This window comes from Pristiophorus japonicus, chromosome 18 (genome assembly GCF_044704955.1).
Source record: "Pristiophorus japonicus isolate sPriJap1 chromosome 18, sPriJap1.hap1, whole genome shotgun sequence".
Classification (NCBI taxonomy): Eukaryota; Metazoa; Chordata; class Chondrichthyes; family Pristiophoridae; genus Pristiophorus; species Pristiophorus japonicus.
Window position 1 is genome coordinate 96,437,730 of NC_091994.1, and position 27,565 is coordinate 96,465,294.

General features: G+C 47.2%; 1 protein-coding gene across 1 annotated transcript in view; it reads left to right on the plus strand.

Moving 5' to 3' along the window:
* The window catches only part of camta1a (calmodulin binding transcription activator 1a), a 1,521,665-nt gene that overhangs the window by 362,680 nt on the left and 1,131,420 nt on the right, over positions 1-27,565 (plus strand). The window contains exon 3 of the mRNA XM_070860435.1: positions 11,225-11,292. Within this exon, the coding sequence (XP_070716536.1) occupies positions 11,225-11,292 (68 nt within the window). The remainder of the gene's footprint in view (positions 1-11,224; positions 11,293-27,565) is intronic.

A 27,565-nucleotide genomic window follows, 5' to 3' on the forward strand; every position in this document is an offset into this window, starting at 1 on the left:
GATTGAATGTGAAATAATGTCGGGAAGCACCGCCACCGCCACAATTGAAAGCCTGAGGGCCATGTTTGACACCCATGGCCTGCCTGACATACTGATCAGTGACAACGGGCCATGTTTCACCAGTGCCAAATTTAAAGAATTCATGACCCGCAATCGGATCAAACATGTCACCTCGGTCCCGTTTAAACCAGCCTCCAATGGGCAGACAGAACGGGAAGTACAAACCATCAAACAGATCCTTAAACGAGTCACAGAAGGCTCACTCCAAACCCGCCTGTCCCGAGTACTGCTCAGCTACTGCACGAGACCCCAGTCGCTCAGAGAGGTGCCCCAGGCTGAGCTACTCATGAAAAGGACACTTAAAACCAGACTCTCGCTGGTTCACCCCAATCTGCATGATCAGGTAGAGAGCAGGCGGTGGCAACAAAATGTAAACGATGGTCGCGCCACTGTGTCACGGGAAATTGATCTGAATGACCCTGTGTATGTGCTAAAGAATGGACATGGCCCCAAGTGGATCGCGGGCACGGTGATAGCTAAAGAAGGGAGCAGGGTGTTTGTAGTCAAACTAGACAATGGACAAATTTGCAGAAAGCACCTGGACCAAACGAGGCTGCGGTTCACAGACTGCCCTGAACAACCCACAGCAGATGCCACCTTTTTCGAGCCCGCAACACACACCCAAAAGATCAACGACTCCACCCCGGACCAGGAAATCGAACCCATCACGCCCAACAGCCCAGCAAGGCCAGGCTCACCCAGCAGCCCTGCAGGGCCAACAACACGCCAGCCCAGCAAGGGCACAGCCAACACACCAGAACAGACATTTGTACCGAGGCGGTCCACCAGGAAAAGAAAGGCTCCCGACCGCCCCATCTTGTAAATAGTTTTCACTTTGACTTTGGGGGGGAGTGATGATGTGTATCTTTAAAGCATACACTCCCATGTTCCGCCACCAGGGAGCGCATCCCCCGATGTCCCAAGGGATCCCAGCATCCCTTGGGAGCACTCTATATAAGCCGGCCCCTAAGGCCTGTTCCTCACTCTGGAGTGTCTTAATAAAGACTGAGGTCACTTTTACTTTAACCTCCCTGTGGGCAGTCTCATCTCTGTTAGGAATACAATAGGAGGTATTGAGGGTGAGAGGGTGGGATTGAAAGAAAGAATTGGGGCCTTAACTTGGTGGAAGCCAAGTGCTGCCCAAAGGATCGCCGAGATACCTGATGGTACTTTGGGTGGTAGTTTTGTGAAAAAGTCCTTGAAAGACCGCCCAGAGGCAAAAAAACCGACTTACGCCGTGAATCTGGGCAGCAGCGGACGGGAGCTCCCAATCTCGGCGGCAAATGTGATCCTCGCCAAAGTGCCGCCGGGGATTGAGTTGGGTCCAGGGAGGGGGAAACACATATTAATAAAAATTTTCACCAAAAAAACCCCACTGGAAGACCTTCAGGGGACCCCATACACCTAAATTGCTGGGAAAAAAAATTAATAAAACAAGTTCACCTTTTTTTGCAGGTCTTCTTACTTACCATTGGGGTTAGACCTGCCTCCACGCAGCGATCCTTCCCCCTGCTGCCGCCAACTTCCGTCCGCACCAATTTGGCAGCTCGGTGGGCGGGAGGACACTTACGCACCTTGTGCGTCAGCGGGCAGTTCCCAGCGGTACTCCCCTCCCACCAGCGGGGGGGCCTCCACAAAAATGGCACAGAGGGGAGACCACCCAAAAAACACGGCAGCAGTGGGTGGTAAGGCAACGAAGTTCGGGCCCTTGGATTTGTATAGCACCTTTCACGACCACCGGACGTCTTCATAGCCAACGAAGTACTTTTGGAGTGTCGTCACTGTTATAATGTGGGATTGAGGGATATGATGACACGGAATAGAGGTATGGTGAGAGGGTGGGTATGAGGGATTGGGGAATCTGAGAGTGGGTGGGTAGGATGGGGAATTTGGTGAGAAGGTGGATTGATGGGATTGAGGGATATGGTGAAAAAGTGGGCTAGGTCTCTGAAGAAGGGTGGGCTAGATGGACAAAATAGCCTTTTCCTGTTACTGAAAATCTCTGTCTGAGATGTATTGTGAAAGCTGGTTAGGTACAGAAAGGGTTAAGGCTGTATGAAAACCATTTCCATTCCATTTACTTGCATACATGTGGGCTATTCTCGTCTCAAAGGTATCTTAAAGTCAATGTGACGCATGTGCTCACACTGCCTGTGTGTGTTTCTGGATGACATGAGGCATATTTCATCTATATTAAGAGGTCAAAACCAATTGATTTTGAAGTAAAAAGGTGAAGGGTCAAGGGTAAGATAAGACCACCATAAAAGTTGAGTGGGCCCACTGCACATTAACCTTTAAAACACTTATCACAATTAAATCCTTCCTGTGAACTATTTTTGTTTTTATGCCTCTGTTCAAATGCTTTACACATGGAACATAATTGACCTGTCATCTGGCCTCAGCTGAAACAGCAACTGCAGAGGCACATCTGTGCTCTGCACCCCTGGAGGGGAGCAGTCAGCCTGGGTTCCCACTCCAGATCATCTTCCAGAGGTGGCCGAGGACAGCATCGGCTGCAATGCCCTCTACAGTCAAATAGCTCGATGACACGCATTGTCTCAGCTCCTGTCTGAAGAATGGGCATTAGGGTGCGGTGCCAGAGGGCTGTCTGGATTTGTGCCCCAGCAAGAAAATGAGAAAAACACACTCTGCAATTCCCAGTTTATTCCATGAGTGAGGAAGATGTAACATACTGCACATTCGCTGCACGAATCGCATACAATGGCAGTGGTGCACAGAGGGCTTTGATTGCAATTATCGACTACATTGTGAGCAACTAGTCAAAGGGGAGTCTGTTAGCAACAAGATCGGTCAATTACTGGGCTGAAACAAAAAGAGAAAAAAAACTGCATTCGCTGGAAGCATAGAGCATGTGTAAGGAGAGTAGGCAGGTCTAACTCATTGTCAGCACCAAAATGCTCACATCCTTTCTCTTCACAGATGCTGACAGACCTGGTGAGTATTTCTAGCCTTTTCAGCTTTTGTTCGTATCGTGAGGCTGTTTTAATTGAAAAGTTAAAACAACATAATAAAATTCAGAGCATAAATCCGTTCAGCATCCAGAGTCCATAAGATCATATGAACATAAGAAATAGGAGCAGGAGGAGGCCATGCGGCCCCTCAAACCCACTCCATGATTTAATAAGATCATGACAGATTTTCGATCTCAACTCCACTTTCCCATTCTATCCCATATCCCTGATTCCTCTCGAGTCCAAAAATCTATTGATCTTAGCCTTAAATTCTCATCCTTGTTTTCAAATCCCTCCATGGCCTCGCCCCTCCCTATCTCTGTAATCTCCTCCAGCCCCACAACCCCCGCTCCCCGCATCCCGAGATGTCTGCACTCCTCTAATTTTGCCCACTGGAGCATTCCCTGATTATAATCGCTCAACCATTGATGGCCGTGCCTTCTGTAGCCTAGGCCCTAAGCTCTGGAATTCCCTGCCTCAACCTCACCGTCCCTCTACCTCTTTCCTCCTTCAAGATGCTCCTTAATCCATACCTCTTTGACCAAGCTTTTGGTTATGTCCTAATTCGGACATGATCCAGGTCTTAAAAACGTTAAAAGTTTAGGTAATCTAAACATGAGCAGGTTACTTAACTGTGAGCATTGAAGTAGAGGACAGAAATGAGAGTGGAAGGAATGTTTCCACACCTCAGCGGAGGGTTAACTTTCCCCAGAGGTTCTCCCAATCTCCCACCGTAATTTTGGTAGCAAATCGATGGTAACCCTGGAGAAATGGGGTGAATGGCTGTTTCTGTAGGGTTCCTGCTGAAGTTACAGCGAGTGATTGCAGAAACCCTGAGGGATATCCTAGCTCTTGGATAACAAGCTCCTTTCAAAAAAAGAGTAATGTGCTCATGAACTCCTATAAAACTAGTGGTGAACCAATACCAGGTGACCAACAGGAATGAAGGTTAAAGGATAACAGGCACAGAAAGTGAGATTCTCTCGGGAACATTATCCCAGTCCTGCTGTGACCATGGAAGTGTCATCTGCAAAAGGCAGCGAGTCGGGAATGAATAATGTAGGTTGTGATGATGAGGCCTGTTTACATTTCAGAACTATTGAAAGACACAGCTCTCCAATATTCCTTGTGTGTCTTGCAGTTACAACATCTACCCTTGCTTTCTGACTACAGTACTTTGTCTAGTGGCCAGAGAGGGTAGGTGGAGGCCAGTTGGTGGAACACAGCATGGATGGCCTGCACAGGGGAGCTCAGGCTCCTGGCCCACTCTTGGCTATGATGGTTGCCCACACCAGCACATCTTTCTCTGCCCCCCTGCCATTTGCTCCACCTTGCCCCCCTCCTGTGAGTCTCTCATTCTCTCTCTCTCTCTCTCTCTCTCTCTCCCCCTCTCTCTGGTCTCTCCGTTTTTCTATCTCTATGTCTCTTGCTCGCACTCTGTCTCTATCTTATTTGCTTATTTTTCTGTTTCTCTCTATCTCTTTCTCTCTCTCAGTCCCTCCCTCTTCCTCTGCCTTGCTCACGCTATCGCTCCCTCTATGGCATTCACCCTTTTTTTCTTTGTTTCTGTCTCTCTCATTCTCTCTCTCCATCGCTTTCTGTCTGCCTCTCTCTCTATCTCCTCCTCTCTCTCTCTGCCTCTCACTCTTTCTGTCTTCCTGTTTCTGACATTTTCTCTTTATTTTGACTGTCTTCGAACTGAAGTAATATTGATTTGCGTTCCACTCTGTGTTAAGGTGAAGTGCCTTCCTTCATTACATTCTAACTGCAGTAACCTCTTCGAAAGACATTTGGACAGAGAAAAGGAGAAAGATTTATTTGCAAAATCAAATTTTGCACACACCACCATTGACACTGAAGGGACCACCTATTGCTTCACCTCACAGCTGGAACATATGCAGCCAGTGTGAGAGCATTGGGCTTCTCACTGAACGCAATAATAATAATCAGCATCAGAGAGCTGGAGAGTTATATTCAGCCATAGTGAGTTCACCCTGTAACAATCCGGCTTTCCATCCAGATTCGATGCAAACAGTCAGCTTTTGGGGGGCAGGCACCCAGTCATTTCATAACTTTAAAAACTGGACAGCAAAAGTTAGCAAATCTCCAACACAAGTGCATCAGTTTTAAAATGCTCGTCGCTGTCTTCCTGCCATCGCCTCACCCCCCCCCCCCAACTTTTACTGGTTTTATACTGAGTGAAAGGTGGCACCCAACACTGCAATCCCCACCTGAGCTCCTCATCTCCGCCGTTTCATAGAACAAAGGAATTGCAGTGAACATAATGCACAGGCTGCCCTGGGCAAGTTTAACAGTCACTGGGATCACCCAGCCCTGACACCTGTGACTGAATCACCTGGATCATCCAATAGTTTCCTCCCAATTATGCAAAGAAAGAATGCATGCATAAACATGTACCATTTGAGTGAGCATTAATTCAGTGGGTAAATGCAATGCTGAGCCACACACGCAACAGAAAGATGCAAGGTTCGAGTCCGGGCCTTTGCTGTGTTAGCTGATCTCAGGCACATAGAAATATTATCAGCGACCCCTGAGCCAGGGAGAGGAGGAAGGCAGTCAGGCAGGGGTTCCAGCTCCTGATGTCTCTCTCATGACCTCCTGCTAGAAAGCGTACAGGTGTCAGCCAAAATTCAACTATGATGCCCTCTATGGCGGAATGGCCCAATGATGTGCGGTGTCTGGGCTTGTACTTCTGTGAGGCGCTGTGGAGAATTGATGCCGGTCAGGGGAGTAAAACGAAACAAGATAGTCACAGGTCACTAACCGGCACAAGACAACCAACGCAGCAAGTTTTGGACAAGACCCGACTGACTGGGTGACTGTACTGAAACCACCATGGGTTAGAATGCGATCCCACTCACTGCCCCGCGACTTGAGGTTTTCATCTCGGCCAATAATCTGTTGCCATTTCAGTTTCGAAACCGTGTGGTAATCCTGCCATTTTTGACAGATTTAGGAACAGGCGGAGGCCATTCAGCCCCTCGAGCCTGTTCCGCCATTCAGTTAGTTCATGGCTGATCTATACTTAACTCCCTCTACCTAGGTTCCGTATCCCATAATACCAACAAAAATCTATACATCTCAGTTTTGACATTTTCAGTTTACCTCCAGCCGCAAAGGCTTTTTGGGAGAAGAGAGTTCCAAATTTCCACTACCCTTTGTGTGAAGAAGTGTTTCCTGACATCACCCCTGAACGGCCTAGCTCTAATTTTAAGGTTTTGTCTTTTTGTTCTGAAATCACCCCACCAAAGGAAAAAGTTTCTCTCTATCCTATCAAATTCTTTAGCCATTTTAAACATTTCAATTAGATCACCCCCTTAAACTTCTGTACTTGAGGGAATACAAGCCTCTCCTCCTAATTTAACCCTGTGAGGCCTGGTATCATTCTGGTGAATCTGACAACACCATGCCCAAGACCAATATATCCTTCCTGGGGTGCAGTCTAACCAGAGCTTTATATAACCTGTGTTGGGGTCTGTCTGAGAAGATTTCCAGTCCTCTTTTCTTTGCTTCAAAGTGTGAGAATGATTTGCTGCTGAAGTATAAGCGAGGGAGATTTGTGGTACTGGGGTTTAGGTACAGACTGTAAATTATATAACAAGGAGAGAATTGCTCAGTGAAATTGGTCTGTTGGGGCCTGTGACTGGACAAGCAACACTGCTTAAAGTGCTATTCTGTACTTACGGAGTAACGCCTGTGGAATAACAAGTTTTTATAATGCCACATGCTGCCTACGTGAAGGTTATAAAATATAGTTTATCGAGACAGAATGAGGAGGGAAGATGGTTGGTTAGTAAACCAGCTTCTCACACTGGGGACCTGAGATCTAAAAACAAGTTCGTGGACACGGATCTGTAGCAGCAAACTGCCCATAATTCAGCACGAATTGGTAGTCTCACACTGGAGATGACTGCTGTGGGAAATGTCACACTAGAGCAGTGCAGGATGCTGTTCGAAGGCTGGGATTAAGGCATATTGTTTGAGGCAGGAGGGAAACAAAGAAATTACATTTATATAGCATCTTTCACAGCCTCAGGACCTCCCAAAGCGCTTTACAGCCAATGAAGTACACTTGAAGTGTAGTCACTGTTGTGATGTAGGGAAAGGCAGCATCCAATTTGCGCACAGCAAGCTCCCACAAACAGCAATGTGTTAATGACCAGATAATTTGTTTTACTGATGTTAATTGAAGGATAAATATTGACCCAGGACACAGGGGAGAACTGTTCTTCTAAATAGTGCAGGAAAACCTGACAGAGCAGATCCAGTGCCTCGGGGCAGCCCAATTTGGCAGAAGGGTCCTTAAAACAGGCGTCTGGCCCTTGATTCAGATATCAAATATGAGGCCGGATGTATTCAAGCGGCCTTGACATAGCCCCACAAAATTGGCATTTTTATCGCTGTTTTCCGCTATGAGGACTATTTTCTACCTGTCTGTGCCTGAAGTGGGAAAGCGCGGACATCCCTCACATTAATGAACAGCCCCTCCCTAACAAAATCAATAGCCACACTTCGACAACTTGTTGAGGACAAATAGGAATGTTACATTACATAGAATGACATCGAATGTACAGCACAAAAAAACAGGCCATTGGGCCCAACAGATCCATGCCGGTGTTTATGCTCCACACCAGCCTCCTCCCACACTACTTCATCTCGTCCTATCAGCCTATCCTTTTTTAACTTCTCCTTAAATGCATCTGTGGATTATGTTTGTGATTTACCTAGAATTCCATGAATTTTTCAGGACTTGTCGTTCACAAATATAATGATCTTCCTCTCCTGTTGCTGTGTCTGATTCTGTGATTGTTGTGGGGGCGAGCCGGAGGCTGTATGAGTCTGCTGGGTTCTGTATGATGCATAATATCCATACAAGGCTCCGTGTATGATGCAGTCACTTGTGCCTCGGATCTTGAAGGCAGAGGAGGGCAATGGTGCTATTCATTTGACGTGTCGCGACAAAAAGAGCACGCGTAGCAATGTTACCCAACGTGAAAGTCTCTGCACTCTGCCCGCTGTCAGGGTCCTACGTGCAGTGAGCTGGGCAGTCTCTACCTAGCTCTGAGCGGGGCCCACAGCACAGACCTGCCCCTCACTCGGCACTAAAGTATATCGGCGCAGTGGGGGCATTCCTGAGTCTGGGACAACAGCACAGAGCTGTGGCAGGGTGGAGTGAGTTTTACTCTCTGTGTGCACCAAGTCCCGCTCACCCATCACCCCTGTGCTCGCTGACCTACATTGGCTTCCTGTTGAGCAACGCCTCAATTTCAAAATTCTCATCCTTTATTTTCAAATCCCTCGATGGCCCTCACCCCTCCCTATCTCTGTAATCTCCTCCAGCCCCACAATCCCCCAAGATGTCAGCGTTCCTCTAATTCTGCCCCCCGGATTATAATCGTTTAACCATTGGTGACTGTGCCTTCTGTTGCCTAGGCCCCAAGCTCTGGAATTCCCTGCCTAAACCTCTCCGCCTCTCTACCTCTCTTTCCTCCTTCAAGATGATCCTTAAAACATGCCTGTTTGACCAAACCTTTGGTCACCTGCGCTAATTTCTACTTGTACGACTCAGTGTCAAATCTTTCTCGCATAACACTCCTGTGAAGCACTTTGGGACGTTTCACTACGTTAAAGATGCTATATAAATACAAGTTGTTATTGTAGAATTGGCAATCCTTTGAACAATAAAAAAACAAATTGTGTCGGAAAGGGTCCAGTGTTGGTCTTATTGCCAAGGATCCTCAATTATAATTGTAATCTGTTGCTTATAGTGGATTCTAATGCAGTAGAAGTTGCACAATTAGCACCTGTTGTGAGGGATTGATTAGGTTCAGGACTTGGGATCATTGATGCTTTTAATCACCGTGGTTGCTGGGGGAGCGGAGCTGAAGCTGGAGCGGAGCTGGAGCTGGACCAGGACCAGGACTTGCGATGAGCTGAGGCCTCTGGTAGCATCCCGCGTATTCTGAATCCTGCTACACCTCCCAATCAGCTGATTCCATTGGCTACGGCTCTACCACAGTAGTAGAAACACCAGTCGAGAATTAATGTAGAAATTTCAATCCCGCTGGGCTCAGTATGATGTGTTATATCCAGCCACGTCCCTGTTTATGATGCACTCACTTGTGGCTCGGATCTTGAAGGCAATCATCTTAGTCCCAGGACATCGCTGCAGGAGTTCCTTGGGGCAATGTCCTCGGTCCAGCCATCTTCAGCTTCATCAATGACCTTCCATCCATCATAAGGTCAGAAGTGGGGATGTTCGCTGATGATTGCACATTGTTCAGTTCCTTTCGCAACTAGTAAGATAATGAAGCCGTCCGTGCCCGCATGCAGCAAGACCTGGACAACATTCAGGCTTGGGCTGATAAGTGGCAAGTAACATTTGCACCACACAAGTGCCAGGTAATGACTATCTCCAACAAGAGAGAGTCTAATCACCTCCCCTTGATATTCAATGGCATTACCTTCGTCAAATCCTGGGGGTCACCATTGACCAGAAACATGACTGGACCAGCCACATAAATACTATGGCTACAAGAGCAGGTCAGAAGCTGGGTATTCTGCAGCGAGTGTCTCACCTCCTGACTCCCCAAAGCCTTTCACTATCTACTAGGCTCAAGTCAGGAGCGTGATGGAATACTCTCCACTTGCCTGGATCAGTGCAGCACCAACAACACTCAAGAAGCTTGACACCATCCAGGACAAAGCAGCCCGCTTGATTGCCACCCCATCCACCACCTTAAACATTCACTTCTTCCACCGCCAACGCACCTGGCTGCAGTGTGTATCATCTACAAGATACACCGCAGCAACTAGTCAAGGCTTCTTCGATAGCACCTCGCAAACCCACGATCTCTGCCACCTAGAAAAACCAGGGCAGCAGGTGCATGGGAACACCACCTCCAAGTTGCACATCATCAGCCTGACTTGGAAATACATCTCCGTTCCTTCATTGTCGCTCGGTCAAAATCCTGGAACCCACTCCCTTTCAGAACTGTGGGAGTACCTTCACCACACGGACTGCAGCGGTTCAAGAAGGCAGCTCACCATCACCTTCTCAAAGGCGACTAGTGATTGGCAATAAATGCCGGCCTTGCCAGCGATACTCACACCCCATGAATGAATAAAAAACAGGCAGAGGAAACCAATAGTACTATTCATTTGACTTGTTACTTTAGAAATTTGCAGGGTTATGGGGAAAGAGCAGGGCAGTGGGAATAATTGGATAGGTTGACCAAGGAGTCAGCACAGGCACGATGAGCTGAATGGCCTCCTTCCGTGCTGTATCACTGAGTGCTGGGATCAGTGGAAATATTAATACTGTGGTGGTGGTGGTGGGAGAGGGGGGGGTGATTATGGATGAGGGAGGGGCGGGGCTTGTGGATGAGGGAGGGGCAGGGCCTGTGGATGAGGGGAGGGGTAGGGCCTGTGGATGGGGGAGGGGCGGGGTTTGTGGATGGGAGAGGGGCAGGGTCTGTGGGTGGTGTGGTGAGGGGAGGGGCGGGGCTTGTGGATGGGGAGTGGATGGGGGAGGGGCAGGGCTTGTGGATGGGGGATGGGGGAGGGACAGGGCCTGTGGGTTGGGTGGGGAGGGGCGGGGCTTGTGGATGGGGAGGGGTGGGGCCTGTGGGTGGGGCGGGGCTTGTGGATGGGGATGGGCGGGGCTTGTGGATGGTGAGGGGCAGGGCCTGTGAATGGGGCGGGGTTTGTGGATGGGGAGGGGTGGGGCTTGTGGATGAGGGAGTAAGAGGCATAAAGCCTCGGCCTATGTCTCAAATATCAAAAGAAAGACAGTGCCACGTTTGTTTTTAAGTAAATATTTGTTTTTGGTGTTGTCCATGAAAGTACAACATTATTTTCCAATCATCATTTTTTTAAATACACTCTCGTTATTTGTTTAACCAAACCATGTTGTGGGGCATCCTGTGATCTTGTGGTCCCAGGGTGGTCATTGTGGAATATGTTCTCTGGGCACTGAGTACAGAAACCCGCTAACCTAGATTTTTATTTTGTCAAAAAGGAATATAATAAATAATTACAATTCTTTGTAATTACTTGATTTTTGAGCGGGATCCTGTGGGTGAGAGACCATGTACACAAAGCAGGTCAGTGTTGTGTGAATTCTACTTTGCATCTAAATTGGTCTTTTCCCTTTTGTTTGTGTTTTTCAGGAAATTGCAGCTTATTTAATAACATTCGAGAAACATGAGGAATGGCTAACTACATCCCCTAAAACCAGGTAAGTGTGAACGGTACTTTCTCCCTCTTTATCCGCCCAGCGATATTGATTAATATGCTGAAGTACTTGTAAATTCTTGCTTAATGGAGAATGTGGTGATTCCTCATTTCAAGGTTCACACACCTCAGTGATCTGACTACAGCCCAGTGTATTAATGGGATAAAATATTTATTGAGCAATGCAGTTGTGGCTCTGCACCAGATTCCACATGGTTGGGGAACTGTGGCCTAATGCTGCAGCTCCAGTAGATGTGCCCACGATATTCTCTGTGCAGGGACAGTTTCCATGGAATCAGGGACCCAAGCAATGTCCCACCAAACTGTGCTGCCAATCTGTCTGTGGTAAAACATGGAACCCGAGCCACAGCTCGAGGCGGGGTCTGATTATTTTATGGTGAGGCGGTAATTTCTTCTCTCTCCTTTCCTGAGAATGCTGGGTCCTCACTCAGTGGGTATAGATCCCTCCGATAAGAACATTAGAAATAGGAGCAGGATTAGGCCATTTGGCCCCTCGAGCCTGCTCCGCTATTCAATAAGATCATGGCTGATCTGATCTTGGCCTCAACTCCTCTTTCCTACCTGCTCTCCATACCCTTGACTCTCTTATCATTCAAAAATCTATCTAGCTCCACCTTAAATATATTCAATGACCCAGCCTGCACAGCTCTCTTGGGTAGAGAATTCCACAGATTTACAACCCTCTAAGAAAATAAATTCCTCCTCATTTCCGTTTTAAATTGGCGACCCCTTATTCTGAAATTATGTCCCCTAGTTCGAGATTCCCGCACAAGGGGAAACATCCTCTCTGCATCTACCCTGCCAAGCCCCCTATGAATAACTGACCTGAGTGGTCATGTGTTGGCCAAGAAGGTGAGAGCTGGGCAGCTATTTGACCACCTGGAGCATCTCGCTCCAAGCTCGATCCTGTCCTGAACCAATGCCTGCACACATGCAGACTCTCCAACAGGACACACCGCAATCAGAAGCAGGAACCCAGTCTCTTGTTTTCTCGCTCGTCACCCTTTTCCCAACACTCAGCACTACTGAGGCCAATTGTGCCCCCCCCCCCCCAAGGTACCGTCCCATATGATTAACGATTCACAGCGTTCTTTGCACATTCACTTTAATTGTGCTGAGTGCCTTTGATCTTCGGAAAGCCCAAGGAATGTATGTTTCTGGATGTTATATGACAGGTAAGGAGTGTGCACTTTGAAACCTGAGAGAATATTTCACTAGTTGAAAGGAGCAAGAAGTAAGTAGCTTTGCTGTTCAAGATAACTCCTTGTTGTTTTCTGCACACTGAACCCCCCCCCTCCTCCCCCCCAGTCCCCTGCCCCCCCCTCCCAGGAGTGCTCACAGTGCACAATGTTCTCTCAGTATTACAATGGGCATTACTCCTTACCCATGCTGTACCTGCCCTGGGTGTGTGTGATGGGACAGTGTAGAGGGAGCTTTACTCTGTACCTAACTCATGCTGTACCTGCCCTGGGAGTGTTTGATGCTGATATAGGTGTCAAAAGTCGAATGCCCTTTATTCTCATTTCGATGAGTACAATGGTCAGTCAAAAGCCAAAATGTCTGCCATTTGGAAAGCACTAGAAGGGGCCCAGAGAGGAAGGATTTGTGCCGGTGAAGGATTTTGTTCATCCTCCTTCGAATGCTGAACAGGATTTCTTTGGAAAGGCACTTGAGTCCTCTAAATCCCAGGGGCAGCTTCACAAGCAGCAGGATTGAGCTCCAGCAACGTGTCAGTGTCAGTCCTTCAGGCGTGCTGACTGGGTTAAAAAGGGCTTTCAATTTCCAACTGGAAGCAGGCTGGCAATGGCTGTTAACTGGACTCATTATATGAATATGCCCTTGACCTTGTCAAGGACATATTGGGAAACAAGCTGGGTCACACACACGAGTCAATTGTCCAGCAACACACAATCCCCAGTAAACACCAGGAGATTCAGTCATGAAAGATTATAACAGCAGATTTTAAATTCTTGTGTTCAGGTTTTTGAATATCTCAATAATATGATGATTGTGTAAAATTTGCTGGCTTGTGTTTGGCTAAATCTGTTTCTGTTGCTTCTGGGGATTGAATGGAATTGTTATCATCTCACATCTGCAAAAGGAATTTAAAAAATGAAGGAATTGCATTTACATAGCGTTTTCACAACTTCAGAATGTCCCAGAGCATTTTACAATGAAGTACTTTTGAATTGTAGTCACTGTTGTAATGCAGGAAGCGTGGCAGCCAATTTGCCTACAGCAACATGAGAATGACTAGATAATCTGTTTTAGTGATGTTGGTTGGGGGATCAATATTGGCCAGAGACACCGGAGAGGGACACCCTTGCTTGAAATAGTGCAATGGCCTTGGTTAACATCTCATCTGAGAAACAGCAGCTCTGACAATGCAGCACTCCCTCGGTACCGCACTGGAACATCAACCTAAATTACCTTCTCAAGTCTCTGGAGTGGGGCTTGAACTCATGACCTCTTGACTCATAGGTGAGAGGGTTCCATCCAGTCAGCCACAGCTGACACCTCTATCCTGCAAGGTGGCAAGTGAAGACTATTCCAACGCACTCTTGGCCGGCCTCCCATCTTCCACCCTACATAAACTTGGACTCATCCAAGATTCATCTGCTCGTATCCTAACTCGCACTAAGTCCTGTTCACCCAATACCCCTGTGCTCGCTCACCCATCACCCCAGTGCTCGCTCACCTACATTGGCTCCCGGTTAAGCAGCGCCTCAGTTTTAAAATTCTCATCATTGTTTTCAAATTCAATAGCAGCCACATATTACTGGGTCACCGACCAAATGCAGAGAGTTTAGCGGGCCATAAATCATGAGCCGTCACTGGACCAAGTTCCCAATCTTGTCCGCATTGTGTGGGGACTAACCTCACTGGGAGAAGCGGAAGGCGTGCCTCGCCGCATTACTTATAAGGATATACTGCCTGACTCCGCCCCTGCCTCAACTCACCTGCTGCTGAAACCCTCATCCATTCCTTTGTTATTTTGGATTTGACTATTCCAACGCACTCCTGGCCAGCCTCCCATTTTCCACCCTACATAAACTTGAACTCATCCAAGATTCTTCTGCCCGTATGCTAGCTCGCACTCAGTCCTGTTCACTCATCATCCCCTGTGTTCGCTGACCTACATTGGCTCCCGGTTAAGCAATGCCTCAATTTAAAAATTCTCATCAGTGTTTTCAAATCCCTCCATGCTCTCGCCCCTCCCTATCTCTGTAACCTCCTCCAGCCCCACAACCCCCCCAAGATCTCTGCGCTCCTCTAATTCTGGCCTCTTATGGATTGCCTATTTTAATCCATAAATCTCTTCGCTTCTCTACCAATGTTCCCTCGAATTTTGTTTTGGCTGCGCTATTTTAGCGTTTAAAAGCCAATAAGCCAGCTCCGCGGGAGGACTAGAGCATTGCGTGCTGCGCAGCTGAAAGGGAACATCGCTCTCTATCTCCTCATTTAAGACGCTCCTTAAAACCTATCTCATCTGTCCAAATAGCTCCAAATGTGGCTTGGTGTTAAGTTATATTTAATAACGTCCTGTGAATTACCTTGCGACATTTTACTACGATAAAGGCGCTACATAAATGCAAGTTGGTGTTGTTACTTCAGGATCTTTTCCAGCGACATCACAAGTTAGACTCCAGCGAAAAAAGCCCTTTTTATTCTTCCAGAATACCACTCCTACCATCTTCCCATTGCAGCTTTTAGCATCTCCTCTGAAGGACAGCACTTGCAGCAATGCAGCACTCTCTCGGTCCTGTGCTGGTTTTAGCCGAGGTTATGCGCTGGTGCTCTGAGATGGGCCTCAAACCCACAGGTTACTGACCCAGAGGCTACAGAGCTTCAGTTCAGTCCTGTTGATATTGTGAAGCAATTGCAGGAATATTCTATACCCGGAGGAACTCCGATGTCCACATCTCCCTCATTATAAGGATTTGAATATTAAAATGCTAACTGAATCTAACTTGACAGGACTGAAAATGGACCACATTTTGCAGTAAGATCCCATAAAATTGCCTTTCTAAATAGTTTACCATGAATTGTCCAAATCAAATATCTCTCCTCTTAAAGGGCAGGGAAATGGGATCAGAGCAAATAGCTCCGGTTGAAGAACTAGCAGCAGCACAGGTACGATGGGCTGAATGGCCTCAATGCTGCAATTTCACTGATTTCCAAATGATCAACAATGCAACTTTAAACAGAGCCATTATTCAAAAGTATGCAAACACACTGAGCGTCATTACTAACTTTGTTGCGTGAGTGTTAAACTGGTGGAGTGTATCGTCTGTCTGTTGTAAAACCTGCCCAACTTTCATTCTGTTGATTTCAATGGACTGAAGATCGGTTGGGTTGTACGTCAGATGACTGCCAGCTGGATAGTAACCTACTGGGCAGCAATGTTGAAAATGACCGGCAGCAATGCCATAGCAATGCCCGCTTCCCTTGTCCACTATCCCCCCCATCCCCTGGTCTGTGCACCATCTCCTGGGGTGTTCTTGCTGCTTTGGAGGTTGAGAGATTCCAGGTTCGACTCCCACCCCAATCCCCCCCTCCCATCTCGTGCTGAATTAGCTGAGTTCACCCAGGGCAGCAACAACTGGCCTCGATGCTCGAATCAGCCAAGCATCAGAACATAAGAAATAGGAGCTGGAGTCGGCCATTTGGCCCCTCAAGCCTGCTCCGTCTTGGCCTCAACTCCACTTCCCTGCCCGCTCTCTATAACCCTCGACTCCCTTATCATTCAAAAATCTGTCCATCTCCACCTTAAATATATTCAAAGACCCAGCCTCCACACTCTCTGGGGTAGAGAATTCCAAAGATTGATGACCCTCGGAGAAGAAATTACTCCTCATCTCCATTTTAAATGGGCGACCCCTTATTCTAAAACTATGCCCCCTAGTTCTAGATTCGCCCATGAGGGGAAACATCCAATCTGTCATGCCCCCTCAGAATCTTATCAGTTTCAATAAGATCACCTCTCATTCTTCTAAACTCCAATGAGTATAGGCCCGACCTGCTCAACCTTTCTTTATAAGACAACCCCTTCATCTCAGGAATCAGCCTAGTGAACCTTCTCTTAACTGCCCCCAATGCAGGTATATCCCTCCTTAAATAAGGAGACCAAAACTGTACGCACTACTCCAGGTGTGGTCTCACCAACGGCCTGTAGAGTTGTAGCAGGACTTCCCGACTTTTATACTCCATCCCTCTTGCAATAAAGGCCAGCCTCCCACTCCTGGTCACTGTCCAGCGATGGATACAGTGGGTGTCAGTGACAATGGTTGTCAGCACACACGAGTCTCCCACAGCCAGCAACAACGTCAGAGTAAACCAAAATCAGGGACATTGTGGGGGCAGGGGCAGGGGTTAAGATTAAGTTCATCAACCGCCTCCTCCTCACTCCGCAATATTGTATTCCTGAGCTCACGGTGTGTATAAGAGCACAAATGAGATCATTAACAACTATAATTTGCCAACATTCACATTGCTTTACTGAGATTTAGTGGGAGATGTGAAGATAAATGTCAAACCTTCAATACCTTATTCACACAATGATGCAGAGGTTGCTGCAGTACGACTCGGTGCTCTGCATGTGTTTCATCTAATTATATGTGTTTGCCTACATAACCACAATCAGCGCACTCCAAATACACAAGTCATTTGTTGTGTGAAGGTGTTTGAAACTTGCCGACAGTGTGAAAAGCAGTAAATAAATGCAAGTAAATTTTAGTTACAGCAAATACCAGGCAGATCTGTTAGGATTTAATCTTGCTTCGTAATACAATTTATATTTGTATTTTATTTCCCAATATTTCTCTCCTCTTCTCGCACTGTGTCCTGATTCTTGCCGGGTAGACTTTCTTGAGCAAGCAGCCCTTTGTTACCTTGCCTAAGGAGGCCTGCTATTTCAGATCATACAGCACAGAAGGAGGCCATTTGGCCCATCACGCCTGTGCCAGCTTCTTCAAAGAGCTATCCAATTAGTCCCACTCCCCTCCTCTTTCCCCATAGCCCTGTAGTTTTTTTCTCCTTTAACTATATATCTGATTCCCTTGTGAAAGGTACGATTGAATCTGCTTCCACCACCCTTCCAGGCAGTGCATTCCAGATCACAACAACTTGCTGCATCAAAAAAATCTAATCTCCTCTCTGGTGCTTTTACCAATCACTTTAAATCTGTGTCCTCTGGTTACTGACCCTCCTGCCACTGGAAACAGTTTCTCCTTATTTACTCTTATCAGTAAAGGACATCGTGACCAAACCCGGTGCTGTACTTGCCCAATGTCCTCGAGCACGTTCCTGCAGGAGGTACTGTGTCGTGAGCAGGAGCCGGAAGCCTGGCTGATTTATTTTTTCTTGCGGTCCAAATACAGAGGTCCTATTCTCGTACTCTTATTTACATTTAATCCTTACTTTCTAAGAGGGAGACTTGACCTAAGAAATGTTAGCATTGCGATGCCTTAAGTTAGAGTGACTTACTGTGTACGGCATCTTTTCACATCTCTAAAAAAACATCTCATCGAGCTTCACACACATTAGGTAACTTTTGAAATGTCTGCACCTCAGGAAGGACATATTGGTCTTGGTGGGTGTAAAGTATTTGCTTCATGGGTTCTTTGCTTAAGAATTCATTGCAACACATTGCTATTAAGAACTAGTTGGTTTATTAACAAAGGTTTAACAATCACACTATACATTACCAGTTCATCCACTAGACTCACAACTGCATACCTCATCGTGGATGACCTAGACCCAACTGGCTGGGGTTTTATTGAGTCTTGCAAACATCACGTGACTGGCTAAGCCACTCACAATGCAACAGCTCTACAACTCTTTTAAATTAGAAGTTTAAGCCAAGATGATAAAGGAGTTGATGGGGTAGATAGAGAGAAACTATTTCCTCTGGTGGGGGGAGTCCAGAATAAAAGTGCATAACCTTCAAATTAGAGCTAGGCCATTCAGGAGTGATGTCAGGAAGCAATTCTTCACACAAAGGGTAGTGGAATCTGGTACTCTTCCCCCAAAAAGCTGCTGAGGTTGGGGGTTCAGTTGAAAATCTCAAAACTGAGCTTGTTGGATTTTTGTTCAGTGAAGAGTATTAAAGGTTACAGAACAAAGGTGGGGAGATGGAGTTAAGATACAGATCAGCCATGGTGAAATTGAATGCCGGAACTGGCTGGAGGAGCTGAATGACCTGCTCCTGTTCTGGTGTTATATAAGCGAATGTGGCAGTCATTTTTCACACAGCAAGATGTCCCAGACAGCAATGAGATGACCGACCAGTTAATCTGTTTTTGGTGGTGCTTGTTGAGTGAGAAATATTGGCAGGATACCGGAAGAACTTCCTGGTGCTCCTTGAATAATGGATTGCAACGATGAGAATCTCGTCCAATAAATTAAACATTTATGAACTCACGGCAATGAACTTTCTAAAAAATCCTTTGCTTTTTTGACGTTTTCTGTTTTTTAAAAAATCCCTTTTTAAGCATTGACTGCTGATAATCGCGTGAGGGGATCTGACTAGGAGGAATTAATGAGCTTGTGTTCTGACGAAGCTAAAATCAGTCTTGGAAATCTGAAATAAAAATAGAACGTTCTGGAAATGCATACCAGGCCCTTCAGCAGCTGAAAGAGAAAAGACAGGTTAATGTTACAGGTTCGTATGAAAATGACGGAGAGGGTGGGACCAGCTTGTCCCTCATGCTGCAACTAACCAGGATGTTTCCTGTCGCCCTGCCTCTCCTTCCCTCTCACTCACCAGCAGCAGTAATCTCCCGGGAGAGGCAAAAACCAGGGCAGCAAAATCCCAAGGCCAATTCAGGAGAAGAAAAGTAATCGTGGCTTGAATTAAGGGTTGAGTCCGGGAGCATTAACCGACCCTTTCTCTCTCTCGGGTGCTGAGGCACGCTGTGAATTTCTGCTTTTATCTATAGATCAAGGCCTTGGTTGATGAAGCGCCGTCTCGGGGTGACTGCAGTTTCAGTTCCTTGCCGGGTTTATGTGATTATATACGTCACACGAGTCAGAAGAAAGACTGGCCCTCGAGCTGTTTGGTCGACACTGACCCCTGCCTGACCACCTCCGCCTTTTTTCTCATTGAATTTCAACTGCCTTTGCAAAGATTTCCCAAACCACCTCGAACGACTCTGATATTTTTATCGTGAAAGTTGGCCATTTTTTGTATGTTTCAAACCTGAGGCAGAGGTATGACACTGTGCCTTTGTTCTAGTTTGTAGGTGATCTGTTTAGCATTATTTGAGAAATCTGTCCAAACAGCACTTGGTGTATTCTTTCCACATTTCTCTCCTTTTGTTGCAGTACAGTATTATTACAACTACACGACCACATCAAGGTTCGGAACAGCACGGGTTAGATGCAGAGTAAAAAGCTCCCTCTACACTGTCCCACCAAACACTCCCAGGGCAGGTACAGCACAGGTTAGATACAGAGTAAAGCTCCCTCTACACTGTCCCATCAAACACACCCAGGGCAGGTACAGCATGGGTTCGATACAGAATAAAGCTCCCTCCTCCTCCTCCTCCTCCTCCTCATCATCATCATCATCATCATCATCATCATCATCATCATCATCATAGGCAGTCCCTTGAAATCGAGGAAGACTTGCTTCCATTCTAAAACTGAGCAATACGGAAATTACAGTCTCTGTCACAGGTGGGACAGACAGTCGTTAAAGGAAAGGGTGGGTGGAGAATCAGGTTTGCTGCACGTTCCTTCCACTGCCAACGCTTGGTTTCTGCATGCTCTTAGAGACGAGACTCGAGGTGCTCAGCACCCTCCCGGATGCTCTTCCTTCACTTAGGGCGGTCTTTGGCCAGGGATTCCCAGGTGTCAGTGGGGATGTTGCACTTTATCAAGGAGGCTTTGAGGGTGTCCTTGAAACGTTTCCTCTGCCCACTTGAGGCTCGCTTGGCACGTAGGAGTTCCGAGTAGAGCGTTTGCTTTGGGAGTCTTGTGTCGGTCATGCGGACAATGTGGCCTGCCCAACGGAGCTGGTCAAGTGTGGTCAGTGCTTGGATGCTGGGGATGTTGGCCTGATCGAGAACACTGACGTTGGTGCGTCTATCCTCCCAGGGGATTTGCAGAATCTTACGGAGACAGCGTTGGTGGTATTTCTCCAGCAATTTGAGGTGTCTACTGTATATGGTGCACGTCTCTGAGCCATATAGGAGGGCGGGTATTACTACAGCCCTGTCGACCATAAGCTTGGTGCCAGATTTGAGGTCCTGGTCTTCGAACACTCTTTTCCTCAGGCGACCGAAGGCTGCGCTGGCGTACTGGAGGCGGTGTTGGACCTCGTCGTCGATGTCTACCCTTGCTGATAGTAAGCTTCTGAGGTATGGAAAGTGGTCCACGTTGTCCAAGGCCGCGCCATGGATTTTGATGACCGGGGTAGCAGTGCTGTGTGGCGGGGTCAGGTTGGTGGAAGACCTTTGTCTCACGGATGTTTAGTGGAAGGCCCATGCTTGCGTATGCCTCGGTGTTGATGATGGCTTGGAGTTCAGCCTCTGAATGTGTGCAGATGCAAGTGTCGTCCGCGTACTGTATTTCGATGACAGAGGATGGGACGGTCTTGGATCGAGCCTGGAGGCGACGAAGGTTGAACAGGTTCCCACTGGTTCTATAGTTTAGTTCCGCTCCAGGAGGGAGTTTGTTGAGCGTGAGATGGAGCATTGCAGCCTGGACGATCGCAAAGAGGGTTGGTGCGATTATGCAGCCCTGCTTGACCCTGGTCCGGTTGTGGATTGGGTCTGTGGTGGATCCGTTGGTCGGGATCACGGCTTGCATGTCATCGTCGAGCAGGTGGAGGATGGCGACAAACTTTTGGGGGCAGCCGAAACAGAGGAGGACGCTCCATAGCCCCTCACAGTTAACAGTGTCAAAGGCCTTTGTGAGGTCAAAGAAGGCCATGTACAAGGGTTGGTGCTTTTACCTGCATTTCTTTTGCCGTTGTCGCGCAGTGAAAATCATGTCCGTTGTACCCCGTAGTGGACGGAATCTGCATTGTGACTCTGGGAGGAGCTCTTCAGCCATAGGGAGAAGACAGTTGAGGAGGATTCTAGGGATAACTTTCCCAGTGGCCGACAACAGGGAGATTGCTCTGTCGTTGCCGCAGTCAAACTTGTCCCCTTTTTTAAAGATGATCACGATTATGACATATCTGAGAACTCAGATGAGGTCATGCATTCCCGCCAATAGTGCCTCTCCGCCATACTTTAGTGCCTCAGCTGGGATTTCATCTGCTCCTGATGCCTTGTTCTTGAGCTGACGGATGGCCTTTTCTACCTCTTGCTGGGCTGGGGTTTTGCTGAGATGATGGCGGATAGCATTCTGCGGGATAGAGTCAAGGACACTCGTGTCAAAGGCAGAGTCTCGATTAAGGAGATCTTCGAAGTGCTCCTTCCAGCAGGCCCTGACTGCCTCGGTGTCCTTGATGAGTGTTTCCCTGTTCTTGGCCAACAGTGGGCTGGGGCCTTGGGTGCTTGGGCCGTAGATGGTCTTGACTGCGCTGAAGAATCTTCGCACGTCATGGCTATCGGCCAGCTGCTGAATCTCCAGCCACCATCTATTCTTTAGGTCACGGGTTTTTTGTTGGACCTCGGCCTTCAGCCGTCTGTAGAGTTGCTTTGCTACTCCCAAGTTGGGTTGTTGCTTTCGGTTCAGAAATGCTCTGTGCTTACAGTTTATTAGCTCTTGGATCTCCTGGTCATTATCATCAAACCAGTGGTGTTTCCTGGTTGAGTGACTGAGCATCTCTTTGCGGGCACTGGTTATGGTGGCCTGGATGGCAGACCAAGGGCTGTGGGCACTCTGCGTCTTGGGGTCATCGAAGGTTGGCAGTGAGATGCTGGCTGTATAGGGCTCTCTTAGCTGGGTCTTTGAGTGCCCCAGCGTTGATTTTTTCTGCGGCATTACTTCTGTTGCTGTCGTCGTTTTGGGACTATATTAATGTTGATGATGGAACGGATTAGGCGGTGTTCTGTCCAGCAGTCGTCAGCTCCTGTCATGGCACGGGTGATGTGCACGTCCTTGCGATCCCTCACTCAAACAATGACGTAGTCGAGCAAGTGCCAGTGCTTGGAGCGATGGTGTTGCCACGATGCCTTGTGCTTGTCCCTCTGGCGGAACAAGGGTGTTGGTGGTGACAAGGTCATGTTCTAGACATTTTGTCAGGAGCAGGGTACCACTGAGTTGGTTTTCCCTTCCCCCTTTCTGCCGATCACACCTCGCCAGAGGTCTGTGTCCTTACCGACTCTGGCGTTGACTACTGTGCCATCAACCTCCCAACTGAGAAGGGTGCCCCCTGCTTCATCAATGTGATATTTCCCATTCCTCACCAGCCTGTGGCCTGTCTGAGTGACATTGTGAACTTCGGGCCAATTAGTGGTGATTTGTGCTGCACCCCCATGGCATCTTCGGAGTCACTGGAGACTTCCCCGAGCTCATTTCACATAGGACCTGCAACCACCATACAAAGGAGGCTTCCATCCTAGTAATGCGGGCTGTATTTTAATTGGTAATTTTAACTAAAAACTATGTAACAACGAATCATAGAATGATGCAGTGCAGTACGGGGAAATCCAGCCCATCATGCCCGTGCCGGCTCTTTGAAAGAGCTATCCAATTAGTCCCACTCTCTTTCCCCAAAGTACAAAACATGTTTCCACATCAAGTATTTATCCAGTTCCATTTTGAAAGTCATAATAAAGTAAAAATCTTACATCTGCCACACATCCTGTCAACGTTTTCCATTATAAACTATGTTCACATTTATAATGGAAAGTGCCTATATTAAATTTATCAGACTACACCCTGTCCCCAGTGAAAGTGCAACAGTGACACCAGTGGCTGGAGGGGGTAATTACACTGTGACAAGTTTATACAGGCAGTTTCTGTTATAAATATGGACACGGAGGAAATGTATTTTTAAAAAAATGGACAGAGTGTATGACTTTAAAATAGGAACTGAATTACATCTGGGTGCCCAGGTCCAATTAGCTGGGCTTTAGCTGAAGGCTGCAGTCTTCCTGTGCAATGCCAAGGGAGATCAGCTGGTAGCAATGAATATTCTTGTGTGCACTGCAGACATGAGGTGAGCATTCCGAAAAGGTTATTAAATTAGTTGGCCCATCAGGAGTGCCTATATAATGCACCTTTACCCATAGTGGAGAAAGCCCTGTAATGCATTGTGTCAAAAGACATGCTGTAGAATCACTTGAGATGATTAAAAGCCTCTTGAATTTGCCATTAGTTTTCCACACTGTTGACTGTTCTCAGCCTTTGAGCATTTTCAGGTACTGCAAATTTGATTTGTAATGAAAAAAATGGGGAATCATTGTCAAGGATGAGTTGCCAGAGAGTCGGCCTGTCACAAGATTTAAGACTACACAGCACCATAATAATAGCATAATTAAGTTACTGCGTAGACAGCTGGCTATAGGAACCGGTAAATTCAGATTGAGTAGTGTATCCGCAAGGAAAAGTGTGGTCAAGGAAGTTGAATCTAACATTTAGTACTTTTGCCCCCTCGATGGCTCATCTGCTTAAGGCAATGAGTTACCGAATCATGCAGAGCGGGAAAGATTGCTGGTTCGAGCCTCAGTCTGTTCTGAGTGAGCTGATCTTTGCTGTGGTAGCAGAAGGATCACTGAGATTGGGAGAGGGAAATTCAGCCAGAATGCCAGCCCTGCCCCATGACCCCCTACACGATGCACGCCTGTGTGGACGTTTGGGTGAGGACAGAATTGGGGCTATCTGGTTCTGTCCTGAATGAGTAAATGGCCTGTGAATACTCTCAGTGCAGGCACACACATGAATAATAGGCGTTGGAGGGCAGCCCTGTGTGTGGAACCAGATCCAGCAAATGCCAGGGCCTTCAACAGGATGAGGACAGCAAGGGACAAAATTGGATGGAAAATGATATATTCAATCTGTTTCAGCGTAATCCCAGCTGTTCTGTTAAAAATGGGAATGGCTCATAAATACTGTGGAGAAGTTGTGATGGTGCCCAGTATCTATCGAATATTACTGCCTCTTTGACCAAGCTTTTGGTCACTTGTTATGATATCTCCTTATGTGGCTCAGTGTCGGAGCTTCTTTGATAACGCTCCTGTGAAGCACCGTGGGACGTTTTACTACGTTAAAAGTGCTATATAAATGCAATTTGACCAGGAGCATCGTCACCACTTGTCCAATCAGACGATTTGATCCTGCGAGGTTGTTGTGTTCCACTGCCCACCATGACCCCATTCCCAGCAGAAAAGGGTAAAATACTCGGGAGCCTGTTGTACAGAACCAATGTGGTGTGGATGAAAAGGCACAGTGCAAAATTAGAACAGAAAATTGCTGAATTGGCGCAGTAGATCAGACGGTCTCTGAAAGGGGAAAGGCTGCTTAACCTTTGTATTAGTGTCTTTCCTTGTATTAGTTCCTTGGAGCCTGGCTGCTGCCTCCTTTTTCTGATGAAGAAGTTTGGCAGAATTTTTCACAACTGTGTAAAAGTTCATGACGTTAATGCTCCTCAGCACTGCAAGAGAGCTGTGCACAGTAGGAACAGCATGAGCTGTCATATATTGTCCATGTGGATTAAACCAGCTGAGAATGTTCAAATTAGAAACATAGGGTTTAATTTTAGAGACAATGTCTTCCAGAACTCTCAAAATAAAATGTTAAAATCATTATTGTAAGACTTAAGTGGAGCCGAGTGCCTAACACCAGACATCCCATTTTTAGTAGTCGGACCTCAGAGACTTGCTGCTCGATATTCCCTCCACTGCATTGTGTCCAAATGCATCTTCATGCTATCTTTATGGATATTCTTTCACACACACACACACCAACACACACATCAACACACACACACACACACACACACACACATCCTTCGATACTGATGAGGAGCCTCTCTAGCCCAAGGCTGCTAGTTGCAAGACTGATTATTGTGCCCACTGCCTTGACTCAGATCAGCCTGCCCGGCGTAGACTGACATTCAAGTATGGATTTATTTTAAATCACATTCTGCTTTGAACAGGGAACAAAACTGGACCCATTCAGGATGCAGGATGCATTGGGATCCTTGTGACATTATTGAGTGAAGCAGCCACAGTATGTTCGAAAAGGCATTCATCTAGGGGAGCACGTTAATATTCAACATTGTGTGTGATATTAGTGGATGTCAAAGTACACTGGTGGACGTTTAAGATCCCACAGCATTAGGTCAGGAGTGGCCTGTTCGCTGATGATTCCATAGGTTCACACCATTCACAGCTCTTCCAACAATGACGCAGCCCATTGCCAGCCTACAGCAGGACTTGGATAACATTCAGACCCGAGCTTGCAAATGGAAGGTAACATTCGTGCCATGTAAGTGGCAAGTAATGACTATCTTGTTCTCAGGAAGTGGGCATTGTTGGCAATGGTAGTGTTTTCAATGCCCATCTTGAATGGTCCTGAGAAGGTGCTGGTGGGCCCTCCTATATACATGTGGCTTGTTCGGCCACTTCAGAGAGTAACATAGAAAACTTAGAAAATAGGTGCAGGAGTAGGCCATTCGGCCTTTCGAGCCTGCACCACCATTCAAGATGATCATGGCTGATCATGCAACTTCAGTACCCCATTCCTGCTTTCTCTCCATACCCCTTGATCACTTTAGCTGTAAAGGCCACATCTAACTCCCTTTTGAATGTATCTAACGAACTGGCCTCAACGACTTTCTGTGATAGAGAATTCCACAGGTTCACAATTCTCTGAGTGAAGAAGTTTCTCCTCATCTTGGTCGTTAATGGCTTACCCCTTATCCTTAAACTGTGACCACTGGTTCTGGACTTCCCCAACATCAGGAACATTCTTCCTGCATCTAACCTGTCCAATCCCATCAGAATTTTATATGTTTCTATAAGATCCCCTCTCATTCTTCTAAATTCCAGTGAATATAAGCCTAGTCGATCCAGTTTTTTGTCATATGTCAGTCCTGTCTTCCCAGGAATCAGTCTGGTGAATCTTCGTTGCACTCCCTCAATAGCAAGAATGTCCTTCCTCAGATTCAGAGATCAAAACTGTACACAATATTCACGGTGCGGCCTCACCAAGGCCCTGTACAACTGCAGTAAGACCTCCCTGCTCCTATACTCAAATCCTCTCGCTATGAAGGCCAACATGTCATTTGCCTTCTTCACCGCCTGCTGTACCTGCATGCCAACTTTCAATGACTGATGTACCATGACACCCAGGTCTCGTTGCACCTCCCCTTTTCCTAATCTGTCATCATTCAGATAATATTCTGCCTTCCTGTTTTTGCCACCAAAGTGGATAACCTCACATTTATCTACATTATAGTGCTATGCATTTTCCCACTCACCTAACTGTCCAAGTCACCCTGCAGTCTCTTAGCATCCTCCTCATAGCTCATACTGCCACCCAGCTTAGTGTCATCTGCAAACTAGGAGATATTACATTCAATTCCTTCGTCTAAATCATTAATGTATATTGTAAATAACTGGGGTCCCAGCACTGAACCTTGCGGTACCCCACTAGCCACTGCCTGCCATTCTGAAAAGGACCCGTTTATTCCTACTCTTCGCTTCCTGTCTGCCAACCAGTTCTCTATCCACGTCAATATATTACCCTCAATACCATGTGCTTTAATTTTGCACACTAATCTCTTGTGTGGGATCTTGTCAAAAGCCTTTTGAAATTCCAAATACACCATATCCACTGGTTCTCCTTTATCCACTCTATGGGCCCAAGTTTCCACACGATAAAAAACGGGCGCCCCTCCGAGCTGGGCGCCCGTTTTTCAGGGTGGCGGAGCCTACACTCGCGCCGATTTTGTAAGTGGGAGGGGGCGGGTACTATTTAAATTAGTTTTTTTCCTGCCAGCAACGCTGTGTGCGCGCGTTGGAGCGTTTGCGCACGCGCAGTGTGAAAAAAACATTGGCACTCGGCCATTTTTGTAGTTCTTTGTAGCTGTTTAATTTTTGAAATTTTTTTTAATAAAAGCACATTGCCATCAGCACATCAGCACTTGCAGCCTTCTCACTGTCTCCTCCCCCCACCCGCCCGCGGGAAGAACGGGCGCCTCCTCTCCTCTCCCCCGCCCCCCCCCCCGCAGGAAGAACGGGCGCCTTCCCCCCCCCCCCCCCGCGGAAAAGAGCGGGCGCCTTCCCCCCCCCCCCCCCCCCCACGCAGGAAGAACGGGCGCCTCCTCTCCTCTCCCCCCCCACCCCCGCAGG